The sequence below is a fragment of the Excalfactoria chinensis genome, chromosome 6 (genome assembly GCF_039878825.1).
Source record: "Excalfactoria chinensis isolate bCotChi1 chromosome 6, bCotChi1.hap2, whole genome shotgun sequence".
Taxonomy (NCBI): domain Eukaryota; kingdom Metazoa; phylum Chordata; class Aves; order Galliformes; family Phasianidae; genus Excalfactoria; species Excalfactoria chinensis.
Window position 1 is genome coordinate 10,436,025 of NC_092830.1, and position 13,106 is coordinate 10,449,130.

The window sequence follows — 13,106 nt, forward strand, 5'->3', positions numbered from 1 at the left end:
AACAGCTGGATAGACTTATCTAGCAGAGTGTACTGTGACAAGGCTTATAGCATTCACTCTTATGAAAGCAGGCTTCACCATGGAGGATATTCAACTGTGGAACAAAGCAGTTGTACAGCAAAACCCCTTAAGACCTGTGTACTGAAAGTAGTTAATAAGTGTAGGCAAATGAGTTTTGCTCCCAGTGTCTGGGTTAGTTGCACGATACTTACAGTAGGTAAAAAAAGGTTGATGCTCAAAAACCTTCATCAAAAATCCAGACCTCACCCCCACGCTAACTCAACAAGGACTGCACTGACTGTCACACTTGTGTCTTAAGGCACCTTTACCATCCCATTGAGCTTATGTGCACGTACACGTAATAATGCCTTATTACTCTCTTCCCAAATTCTTTGAATGTATGCCCACTGTTTTCTGTATCTCTGCAGAAGAACTAAGCAGGTTCCCTTTTTAAGTGATGAGCCCCTCCAGTTTTTAAGCATCCTAGTCTATTCTGGGAGTTTCTCAAGCCAGTTCCAAGCATGCCCATTTGTTTGGGTTTTTGTTTTTTTTTAGCGTTCACTTAGTGCTAAACTAAACGTTTGTGGCAGTGATCTGTGTGAGAAGCCTTAGAAATGATCAGCTTCAAGCTTCCCTGCCAGAGTGATTTGTCAAGACAGCACAGCTACCGTAAATAGAAGTATATCTGCCCAATGAATGTGAATGCTTTTTATAGTCATTCTGATCTCACCAGCTCTGGGAGAGGGAAACCAGTAGGTCATTTTCTTTTTTGTGAAGTGTGTAACTGCTGCTGTCCTTGAGAGCTGCCTTCTAGAATTATGAAAAAATCACCTTTCTGGTAATTGGGTGGGGAGTAGAGCCTTGCAACTGGCGTTTTCTTTCAGTAAGATTGCTGGACTGCTTCCCACTGAGTGGCCCGAGGCCTCCAAGATTCAGAATAAACTGCTGCGTTTCCCTGTACAAGATGAATTTCTAGGTAGTCAAGCATGGTATGGGGAATAAAGCCATGCATTTCCATTATGTCTCTCAGAGCAAGACTTTACACAATTAGCTGCAACATTGTTAAACATTTGGCACCCAGGATTAACAGGAAAGTAAGACACATTGAGTACTCCTTGCCATAGTTTGAGTAGAGTTCTGCTTCAGATAGTTGTAGAAAATACGATTTTAAATCTAATCTACAGAAACGTATACCCCATGCTATTGTTGGAAATAACTTTCTGCATGTAACGCTAACTACATTTGTAACATTAATTGGTTTCATGTGTTCACTGTTCTTCACGCATACTGGTACTCTGCATTTCTGGTACAGTTATGTCTTCCTGCTTTCACTTTGGGTTGTTTATTAAACCATTCTGCTTTAATTTTTATTCTGTTGATGTTCAAGCATAAATTCAATCTATGATTATTATCTGTCTCAATATATTGACAATTTTATTGTTGAGACCTTTCACATTCATAGATTACTGTAGCAATTGGGCAGATCGGTATGATGGGGGGACGGGTAAGATAGAAAGGTGCTATAAGGGAGGGGAAAACAATTGCTTACCCATATCAGAAGATTCCAGATCCGCAGGGGGAAAGCTCCACCAAGGAGGGATCTTCAGGAACAAACCCTTCCCCACTGGCAGTCAGACCTTATATGAAGTCTAAGAGAGGTGCAGTCAGGATCCACCCATTCCAGCCATGCAGCTGAATTATTTTCATCTGTGCTCTCAGGGTGGCCTGAGTCCTTTGCCCAAGTACTCAATCAGTGTTTCAGGTCAGGACTCAGCAGATCCCATATGCTTTGCTAAGGTGTCAGAGTTTGGTATTTCCGCAGTTGGACCGTGGAGTAGCTGTGGACATTGGGACACAAAATTGGAACATAAAACGTGTTGCTAATTATTCCTTACTAAACTAAACTGTGTATACTGAACAGTTATTAAGTACGTTAATCTCGACATAGAAATTATATGCTTTAGCACAGGTGTTACATTGGAAGTCTAGTTACAGGATCACAGAGAACTTATTACCTTTAATTTTAAAGGCTAAAAAATGTCACCATATGAAAACTGGGTATTAAATGTCACTTCTCTGTTTTTAATCTGTTGCAACCCCTTACCTTAACCCTGCATATTTTGAATATTTGACTGAAAATATCTTCATACTGGAATTGTTCTGCTACTATATTAGTGGCACATACACTTCTTGTGCCTGTTCTGTGTGATAGGACCAAAAGTGTCAATAAAAAAGTAGGTATATATCAGAAAAAAACTATAATTGAGTAAAATGCTCTGATTTTACTTTAGTCTTCATAAACCAGCTTTGATCTCCTTTTCCTGTGGCACTGTTCTCTTAGATTTTTACCCTGGCACGTGTTTCTTGCTTTTTGAAATTTCAGTGTTAATATCTGCGTGATGCTGCTGTCATGTCCTCACCTCCTTGTAGGTGAGGGAGCCAAAAACATAGCTCATAGGTCAAGAGTTATGCTGGTTACTCCCTAGATTTTCTTTGCTGGGACCCACTGGAGAATTCTTACTGCTCATCCTCTGAACTATTCACTTCTATTGCTATTCATGCTTCTTGTGAGCTGCTTCACGCCCTGTTTGCCTGCACAAGTGCCGAGAGAACGCTGCTTTTCTTTTATCAGAGATTTGACCTGTGTTACTTAGATTTTTTGTGTGCACTTTGCTATGCCTTGTCTTGGTAAAGAGATTTCTGCTAACTGCAGTTAGCAGTTCTTGGATGCGTGCATAAGGGTGCTAGCCAACTATCTGTTTGCATCTACTCACTTTGACTCATTCTTTCTGTAAATTTACAGCAAGTCTTACAAATAAGCTTCTGCCAGCAAGGAACCTTGGCAGGTCTCCTGAACAAAACCAAGGCAAAGCGTGTATGAATTTTCTAGTTTGTGCTTTGTGGCAAAGCAACTTTAAAAGGCTTAGGTTTTCTCAAGGAAAACACTAGTTGATTCCTGATGATCAAGTTCTATTTCTTATTTTTAGTGTTTTGGGTTTTTTTGTTGTTGGATTTGTACTACAAAAGAGTTTTTGAGGTGAAGTGCAGAATGTACTTCAGTAGCTATGCCCTTCCTAAGAACGTATTCCTGGCCAGTGTGGTGTGAACGCAGCTTCTCTATTGTCAGCCTGATGATTGGTTTCTGCTAGAAGCAGAAGTGTCTGAAGTGGCAGGAAGTGCTTGTTTTGCAGAACTAATTGAAACTGAATGTGGAATGTGGCTGCAGAGAAAGCTAAAAATGTTCTTTCTATATTTGGAATCCTCATGTGTTGCCACCTGTGAATATCTGCAGATGTCTGATATTTGGAGTCAGCTGTAGCATCACATTCTGAGTATAGCTTTGGTTTGTCTGATGCTGACTTGAGAATGGAGCACTCAGAAGTACTATGTGAACGTGAGCCCCACTAAATATGGAGAGAGCTGTTTGTCTTTGGACGGCTTGTGGAGTATTCCATGCTAATGGAGAAAAGAGTTTGGTTGGGGTTCCTGTGTGCTCTGCTAATCAGCCTTAAAAAGATTTTTCTTTTTGCTTTGCTTTGTCATGTGAGAAATGGACAAGTTTTGAGAAAAAGAGGAATCCAAGAGGGAGAATTGTTAGCCAGCCCTGAAGGAAGAAGTGATGATCGAGGTGGTTTGTCCAGTACATCTAAGTTATATCTGCCTATAACTCTGCTTAATACATTCTCCTTTAAAAGGAGCCCAAGCTCTTACAGAAACAACTGTATATTTACAAAAATTATATGTGAATGAAACTGCTTGAACTGGACCCTGTGCATATATTTGTACTTCAAAATTGCAAATGAATAGCAAAGGTACTAATTTGGCAAGCGGAAGAATGGTGTGTGTATTTCTCTTCCTTAGTCTCCTTAGTTTATGAATTTCTTGTTTAAATATTAATATCATGCTGTGTAGAATTGAGTTGCTGCAGCATAAACAGGGAAGCTGGATCGGGCAACAAATTTATATGTAATGTTCCTCAAGCCTCCAGATAGCTCACTATGGGAATACGCAGTCCCTTAAGGGAATGAGATTACAATGTCACATAATGAATCCCCAGATTTAAATTAAATGATTCCAATTTAGTTTACTTGCATGGATAGAACAAGTTTAACTACTGCTTGTTTAATAATAACAAAAAATCCCATTATGGACAATCTGTTATTGGGAGCACCTGGAAATTCTGCTTCATGTAACCAAGGTCTATGAAATCACAAATTATTCTATTGAAACACTATCTTAGAATTTTTATTATTCCCCCCACACACACACAGACTGTTCTTTTAATATTTATGTCATCAAAATTCACCTTCAGAAGCTGAAACAGCAAAACAGCTCTTTCAGCCCTTGTACCTTTGAGTAGTGGCAGATTTTTGTGGCTTCTTTTTTTGTCCTCTTCATCCTTGATATTATGAACTTCACAGCTGAGAAACTGTCAGGCTCTAGCTATCTTGTTCTGCTGCGTCAAAGATTTGATGTGATGTGAGTAGCTGTAGCACACTGAGACTCCATCACTGTGAGTTTTGCGGTATCGTGACCCCCACCAGATGAAGATGACTCCTGTCCCAGCAATCATGTATTAGGAACGGGGCTGGAACACTTGTTATATCCAACTGTCTAACAGGCTGCACTCTGAATTGTTCGGGGCATTAGGGGTGCTCCGTTCATGACTTATCATTAGACCCTGATCTCAGAGCTCTGAAACTTTATCTATCTGTTCTGCCCTTAGGATTCCTGTCAGTCCATTGGCTTGTGAAGAACAAAGACTTTACAATGGCCTCCTGCTGTATTTGCTTCAGCATTATGAGATGCTTTTTGTCGATGTGAACCCTTGTTTCTCAGCAAGACAAGCAGATGGCCTCCAGGTAAGAAAGTTACATCAACTGATTCAGCAAGGAATCAGAAGTGCTTCACTGAGTTGTAAGCTACAAGTGGAAATAAATTACTTTATATGTAGTTTAAGTACTGATCACAGCTACTTGCCGGTACTATAAGTATTCAGCATAAGCATAAGCTAGAGGAGAACCAGAAGTTAAAATTCTGATTTTTGAAAAAAAAATGCTGATGTAATTGTATAAGAACAGAGACAAGAATAGAGTTCCAACTTCTTCCATGTTAAATATCTCAGTGTAGAACTTCGTTAGATTAAAGCCACTGATTTTTTTCTCTACTGAAACTCTTTATATTGTGTTGCTGTATGTTGGTGATTCAGGGGAGCAAATACGGGAGGGTGAAAGCCATTTCATCTTTCCATATGTTGCTGAATTTGTCTCAGATTCTCTTTGGGTGACATGTTCTTCTTTGAAAGAATGCTAGCGCTTGGATTTCTTGTTAGCCTCATTGATCAAAAATCTCCTGGTGGAAGAACCTTGATAGACTAATGTTGCTTTAGGGAGAGGGTCAATGTAAGTTTTGTTTTCAGTTTGTGATGTTATGTATCATTACCACTTAATTAGAAATTGGTTTTTATTAGGAAATGACTTGAGGGGCATGTAGTAGTAAGGCCCGCGGTCTCAGACTACATCATGAAGTTACCACGCATCCTTGCAGGTCACTCCTAGATGACTGGAAGGGTAACAGATCATGTAGAGTATTATTGAATAGATTTAAATTGTATGTAATTGAAGCTCATGACTCTCATGTTTTTGATTCCTTTCTTTTTGGCTTCTTTCTTAATTGCCTGTGTTAAGGAAAAATCAGCAGACTTCTATAATGCTAAGTCATGATTCATATGCAGAGCATGTTCTGCAAGGAGAATACTGAGACTGTCGTTCTTGGAAAACCTCTCCGTATTTAAAAACAAAAAAAACCTGAAAAATTCTGTATAATCGTAAGTACAGAGAACAGAAGACACAAGTGCAAGGATGTTTATGAAATGATTCCAGATCTAAAATCCTAGTCAATTCATGCAGACAGCATCGAAGCACACACTTCTACCTTCCACTATACTCTCCTATGTCAACTCTGCTTTGAGAATCCCTGAAACACGTACTCAAATGAGTGTGCAAGACCATCCATCTGTATCTGCTTCTGCTCACAGTAACTATGTGTTCTTACAGTAGCAAGAGGAAATTGGAAAGGCATTGGAAAAGCCAAGAGACTTGGCATTCTATTTCAATGACTTTGTTTTAGAAGGAACTTCACTCCCTGTATTTCTGCAAAATGTCACAGTCTGTCTGGGCTTGTGGTGATGTGGGAAAGAATTTTTCTGGAAAAATCCTTTCAAGTTCTTTAATAAAAGCCCAGACGAAGCATAGCCGTGAGGCACACTCCTGCTCTGAGGTAAGCTTATGAAAGAAATCCCATCTGTGGTGAGGAGGGAATTCAGAATTCTGTGGTTGATCTTGTTTTTGTAATTTCTGGCAGGAAATCCAGCATATTGGATAGGTACCCTCCATCTTTCATAATATAACAATTGCTGAAAGTCCACTAAACGAGAAACATCAAAGTTAGGTCTACAAAGTAAACATATTCAGTGTGCATGAACCAGTTCCAGCAAAGCAAGCAAAAAGTGAAATGGCAAATGTGGCTCAGATCCCTTGTTGCTTCCTGGAAATGAAACTTGCTTTTATTGGCTGTTTCTCTTGAAGCAACTTGAAGCAATTACACTGGTGTTTGCATTTTCAGCTATTTAATATGAGGGATCTTTTTATTGTTGTTGGGGTGTGCTTTTTGTAGAAGATTACACCATAGAAGCTAATTGAATTATAAATCAAACTTTTCCAGTAGTGATTTGTCATGCTCTTTGTCATCATTGTTTCCAAATCTTATGTTCTGGATTAAGAAATGACTGGACTTTTATTTTATTTTATTTTTTATCAAGTTCTAGAGTGCTTTTTCATATCTCTGTACTGAAGCATGATAGATAAATCCTTCCTGAATTAAGCAAACAGAAGCACAACTTTTGGGGTGTGTGCATACCACTGCATCCCGTCCTTCAGTCAGAAGAAAAGCTAATGCCCTGAGGAAATAACTCTCATTTCTTGTTTTCTCTTCTTCCCATGCCCTTTATGTATGCTTCTCTTTTTATCAGAAAGGCTGCAGAGACTCTGTAGTTATTCTCTGCAATAGTGGAGCCCTAAAGGGATTGCAGAGCCAGTGGCTGGGAGAGGGGAGCTAAACACTATTGCAGCCCTTCAGAAAGACCGCAGACACCTCAGAATGGATTTCTGAAACTGTACAGTGTGGTTTGAGTTGGTCGGCCTACTGCACCTAAATATTTTATGGAGACTTCATCTATTTGAATTATGGTTTTATTGAGATGGCTCTTTGTGGCTTAGGGAGTTTTGTTAGTGTCAGGTTTTCAGCATTCTTCAAAGAGGGGAGTGTTTCCACATCAACCAATTTGTTTAAAAAAGAAAGAAAGAAAAAATTGGTGCTTCACTTTCATTTGAAGTTGCCATGAAAAAGGATTTGCAGTCTGATGAATGGACTGTCCTCAATTTAAGCAGCAATTTAAATGATGTTTTCCTTTGCTAATCTCATGATAATGCTTTTGAAATTAGTTGAAACCTTTCAAAAATGAAGCAAATGTGATCTTATGATATATGAAACTCAGGCTTCCAGGTTAGACTAAAGGGTCCAGTCAGTGTAATTTTTCATGGATAGACTCTCATAGTCCTGATTCATATTTGTGGGTTTAGCATAATTTCCTAACTTTAAACTGGTACAGATCCGGATTGTTTTCTTTCACATATCTTTGCATAGCAAAGCAAAGATAACTTTTAGTTGAGTTTAGACGTGAGCATAACGAGTCCTGCGTGTAGCACTTGAACTGCCAAGAGATTTGTCAGTGCTTCTGTAGGCTTTGCTGTTATGTTATGGAAAGGTTTCTTTGTATTACTTCCCATTCCACACACACACAAAAAAGTATTTTTCCTGACCTTTGTAAATTCTGTAAAATCATGGGCTCATTAAACATTAAGTTTTAAGTTTGTGTTTGGGAGCCGTCCAAACCAGAAGACTGGATTAAAAATGCCGCACATTGAGAATCAGAGCTGGACTTGGATCTCCACAAAGATTATGGGTAATATATTGTGAAAATGTATTTTTTTTCTTCTTCTTCTGGATAAACAGAGAAGAATAATTTACTGACTGCAGACATAAGGATTTGATAAAGAGCACCGTATTAGGCAGTTGTGACTTTAAAAGCCTATCAAACTGGAGGTGGCTGGAATATTCATTACTCATTCTAGGTTTTCAACAGCAAAGCCTTTCCATTGATGGGTGAAGAGCACAAGGGATGTGGTCTGGTGATGTGTGATGTTATTTCTGAGCTGTGTCTGAGGTCTTCAGCAGGCCTGCCTTTATGCTGGAGGTCTGTAACTCTGAAATGACAAATATGCCTGATCTGTTTTTAGCAAATGATGAGATCCACTGATCCAGTCAATGTGACACATTTAATGTTTGCTCCAGCATTGTTGGGACTTTCTCCTGCCTTACTGTATGAATGCTGTCACACTTAAATCCTTCCTATGAATCTGTGGATTTTGCCACTACCTCCCTGCTCCCTGTGACATCTGGACAATGTTACTTGTATTTTCCTTTGGCTGATGAAAGTTGTGCTTGGAAAGAATAGGGGAGGCAGGAGGCGTACTCTGTAAGCTTTGAAGCACGCTCTCAGCTGTGTTTTACTTCACAAAGTGACTTGAACATGAAGAGGGAACCTGGTTAAATTGATGTCCTACGATTCTTTAATGAAATGAGTAATTCAGAAATAGTGCTCAAGTGATTGCACAAGCTGACGACGCTGATCACCATCAGCCATTCAGTGATGGCATAAAAAATGTGAGTGGGAAAGATCTTTCTAAAATTGATTGATGACAGATGCCTTTACCAGATTGGAAAAACACTGTGAGGCGATACGCTGTACAGAAACAAACTAAGCAGTAGTGGAGACTCACTTTTGTTACTTCTCAGTCTGTGAATGCCTGTTTTCAGTTTTGCTGTGAGCAGAGCAGCTTGAAAGCTCCTACCACAGCCAGACTCGCAGGCCGTATGTTGATTACAAATTGAGGAGTGTTATTTGCAGTTCACAAAGGGGAGAAGTGTCTGATGTGTTTAGAGTGGCAGGTGGTTGTGTTACTTATTAAGGCCAGCTACAACAGAGGGGAGAGAGTCATAATTAATCTAGTGTACATGTTAGGATAACACTAAGTTCTACCTTCAGAGGATCTATGTGGCCTTCATCTGACGTTTTTTACACCTCAGTGGAAGACTTGTGGCTCTGAGATCCATCCCAAGTTTGCAGCAACGTTCTCTTCCACTTGGTGTCAGCATTGTTCTCCCTTGGCTCCTGAGCTGTATTTGAATTGAACATAACCCTCTAACATGTCCTGAGCATCTATCTTAAAAGTATTAAATTTCTATTTTTATAACATGTCAGCAGACCATCCTGTTCCTTCCTCAGATAATTACCAATGTCAGAGAAGCATGAAGGAAGGGTACGAACTCACCTCCAAACCGCTGTGAAACGCAACCCTTTTTGATTTTATGTTCACGAAGCCTTCTTAAACTCTGCAAGACCATTTATAAAGTCTGTTATTGCTTTTGTGATCATTTTCTTTGGTGAACATGAGCAACTTGATTTGTTCCATATAGGCTGATGATCGGGATGCTCTGAGAAAACAACCGGAGTGAAGTCTTTGATAGGAAACTCCTGCCTTGGGACATTAGAAGTATTCCTATTGAAAGACTTGTGATATGCAAGCATCAAAACATTTCACTCTTTTACTTGTCTTGTTATTATTATATGCTATTATTATAGCCACTGACATTTCTTTAAAACTCTTTGTGGCTTTTCAGTTTATATTATGTTAGGGTTGGGAAAGGGAGATGTTTTCAGAGAAGCAGGCAAGAAATGTAAAATAAAAACATTAAAATATCTGCTGTTAGGAAAGAAGAAAAAAGGTCCTGTTTCTCATTTTTCTGTAGTTTTCATAGGGAAGTTGGGCTTTCTGCTATGCAGCACTCAATTTAATAACTGTTTTCTGATTGCAGTGGCTCCCTCCCATCCGCCCTGAATTCTTAGACCTCTGTTTTCTTCTGTAATGAGTTTTTCGTCTACCCTAGCAAGTATGCAGACATGCTGAAGTACTTAACATCAGTTTGCCAGAAGAATATGCCAGCACTTATCACGGTTGAAAGAAGAAAAGCTTGGCTGAATCTTGTAAGTGTATCAGTGTGTTATGGCCTAGTGCAGTTTCACTCTCTCCCAGCTTATTTGGATTTTTGCTGTAGAGCAGTCTCTGTGGTATTTAATTTCTTTGCATCAAGTGAAAATAGGAATGTGTATTCATGAGTCAGCATTGCTGTTAAATAGTTTCCAGAGCTATCAAACTAAATACTGGGTGCCTTTTTATTTTGCTATGAAAAAGAAAAGGGGTGAAATGTGCTTACAAGGATGTGATGATGTGGAATACTGATGATCAGACACAAATGCAGCTGAGCTTAAAATATAAAAAAAACCAGATGAAATGTTTGGCTCAGATATGTGCTTCTCCCATTTCCCAGGGGTCGAGGCTAGAAAAATTCAGTTTGAGTTGACCGGATTCACTGATAGATCTTCATTTTCTTGGAGAAAAAAATGGAAAAGATGTATGGAAAAAGGTGAGAGAAAAAGGAAAAAAGTAGTGACTAGCTGTAGGAATGTTAGAGAAAAATGGACGTTTCAGAAAGTTATGGTAAGAACAAACACATCATCTCCTTATGTGCTTTTTTGCTAGATGCATTTCTAGTCATTTCTGAGGCCTTCTTTTAATTTAAACAAACATTACTGCAGTTTGGCTTTGCCCGTGTGAGTTGACTTGCACAGATATGGAAATTTAGACACTTGAAGCCAAGGTTCTGTCAACAACCTTTTTTCCGACCTTTGAATTTTCACCTTCCAGCCCCTTAAATTTGGTGTAGTTCTGTTCCCATGGGGCCTCAGATGAGCATACCTTTCCTTACTGGATAGAGTCCTTAATACTGTATGCCTTACACTGTTCTCACAAGTGGCAAGACTGTGCTGTGGGATGACTGTGTTAAAGGGTGCTGCTCAGTAATGCATGTTTTTTGTAAACTGTAGGAGACCAGGGAAATACTTGTTGAGAGGCTGCTGCAGCACGAGGCAGCATTGCTTCCAGTACGTGACTGGAGCTTCGCCTGGGAGTTGCTGGTGTGGCTGGCTGCACACAAAAGCAGAGTTAGGAGCTCAGGTTTCAATTGCTTTCGGAGAGCCCTCTGCCAGCATCCTTGTTTTGGGAGCTCATGGATTTGCCTCTTCGTCATGGAACCAGGCCAAGCCAGGATGAACTGTGACAGAGCTGAGCTACGGAAGTTAAGTATTGGGGGTACAAGTAGAGGAGAACGAATGATATCCTAGATTCTTTAGGATTTTTGTGTATTATTTTTTTCCCATCATTATGCGCTGGAATTAAGAGATCTAGTACTATTACAAAAATAAACAGATAACTAAAATAAAAATGGGGAATAAAAGAAAAAGGAACCCGCAGTGATAGTTTTAGGATCTTCAAAAAGTTGTGCCAAAGATCAGAGGAACAAGGGAAGAAACTATGATTTTAGAACTTTCTTTTATATGATTTAAGTTGTTAGCTTTTAAATGCTTTTTTATGTTTATTTTTTCAAATCACAGGATTATGCGGATGGCTTTCACAGAGTCACAGAATATCCTAAGTTGGAAGGAGATCAAATCCAACTCGTGATGCTTGGAGCTACCTGATCTTTTTGACCATTCTATACAAGAGGGCTATGCCGCAATACTAAACAGTCAGCTGAGTTTGGTTATATGCAGCACACTGTAACTCAAAGCTATAGAATGCTTCTAAAAATGTTTCCCTTTTGCATATTTTCACGAGGAAAGTATAGCAAGCAAACTGCCACTTAATTGCAAGGAATTATGGATGGATGAACAAAGTATTTCCTTGGCTGCTTTACTTTTCTTTCAGCTCTTCCTTTCATGTCTTTGAAGTTTCATCTAAGCAAATTCTTAGCTATTTTGCTAATCATATGTCATGGTTTTGCAATTTTGTAATTATATTTTGTAATTATATTCCATAACTCTTTCTATGCTTAAACAGAATGGTGGCTGGGTTGTAGGGGGAAGAGAAAGATAAAACTGTGTTTGAGATTAATATTAAATGGACTATAGAACAATGCACACAAGCTGTATGTGCATCATTATCTTTTGCAATCAATAGGCACAGACTGTGTAAGAAGTTGAGCAACTCATGAAAGCTGCTGCTGACGGAACAGCAAGCTGGTATGTTCTAGATAATCAGTGAGCTCTGTGTTCCTTTCTTTTTGGCTGCCGAGTCATTTGTGTGTTATAGAGAAAACATTCTTCTATTCTTGTAAGCTGTAGAATAAAAATACTTCTAGCAAATTTGCAGTTGCAGGCGGGTTTGTAGGCTAAAAGAAAATTTCTGTCTGGATATGTGTGCAGTGAGTAACCAGCAGCAGCACTGCTGACTTCTTTTTTCCCCTTGTTGCTTATTCCTTATACGGATTTGGTAGCAATGTTGCTGTGGCTTCTAACCAGAGAGAGCACAGGCAGATGAAATCTAAGTCTAGATCCATGTCAGTGTCAGTCCTTGTAAAAATTTGCTTCTAATATATGTAGCAAAACCAGGCCTATGAAATTTTCCTTCTTTATGAAGATAAAAGAAAAAATATCAAGTCTTTACGTGCAGAAGAGCACAGCAGGTTTTTTTTGGTATTGTTACAAAGCTGTCTCTTTTGGGAAGCTTGGCATTTCTGCAGGCACTCTGGAAAAGGAAAGAAACTCTTCAAAATAGGATATGGTTATTTGCAGTTGAAGGGCTGCTGCTGTCCCTGTGTGGTCCTCAGTATGGTTCTCATATTAACTGAGAGGAAGAAAAAAAAACTGTAGTGGAAAAGAGAAGAATTACTTCCTTCTTTGGTATCAACTCATTAATAATTTAATTGAAGTTGGGAGTTGTGTCCTCAGCTCACCCTTCTGCAGCTTTTCCATTCATAGCAAAATAATAGTTCTAGACACTGCTACATGATCCTTATATATACACAGGTCACTCCCATTTATCTCAGTGGAAATTACAACGGATACAAAGAACACAATAACACTGTTT

General features: G+C 39.1%; 1 protein-coding gene across 5 annotated transcripts in view; it reads left to right on the top strand.

The window, feature by feature from the left end:
• LOC140253727 (protein FAM13A-like) overlaps positions 1 to 13,106 on the top strand; it is a 191,826-nt gene that overhangs the window by 158,722 nt on the left and 19,998 nt on the right. Inside the window, exons 13-17 of one of the 5 annotated variants that reach the window (XM_072339485.1) lie at positions 4,727 to 4,862; positions 5,688 to 6,279; positions 9,997 to 10,165; positions 10,510 to 10,605; positions 11,066 to 11,611. In XM_072339485.1, coding sequence (XP_072195586.1) covers positions 4,727 to 4,862; positions 5,688 to 5,723 — 172 coding nt within the window. In that variant the 3' untranslated portion in view covers positions 5,724 to 6,279; positions 9,997 to 10,165; positions 10,510 to 10,605; positions 11,066 to 11,611. Of the gene's footprint in view, positions 1 to 4,726; positions 4,863 to 5,687; positions 6,280 to 9,406; positions 9,508 to 9,996; positions 10,166 to 10,509; positions 10,606 to 11,065; positions 11,612 to 13,106 lie in introns of those variants that run through there. The other 4 variants (XR_011903965.1, XR_011903966.1, XM_072339484.1 and 1 more) reach the window with 4 other exon arrangements.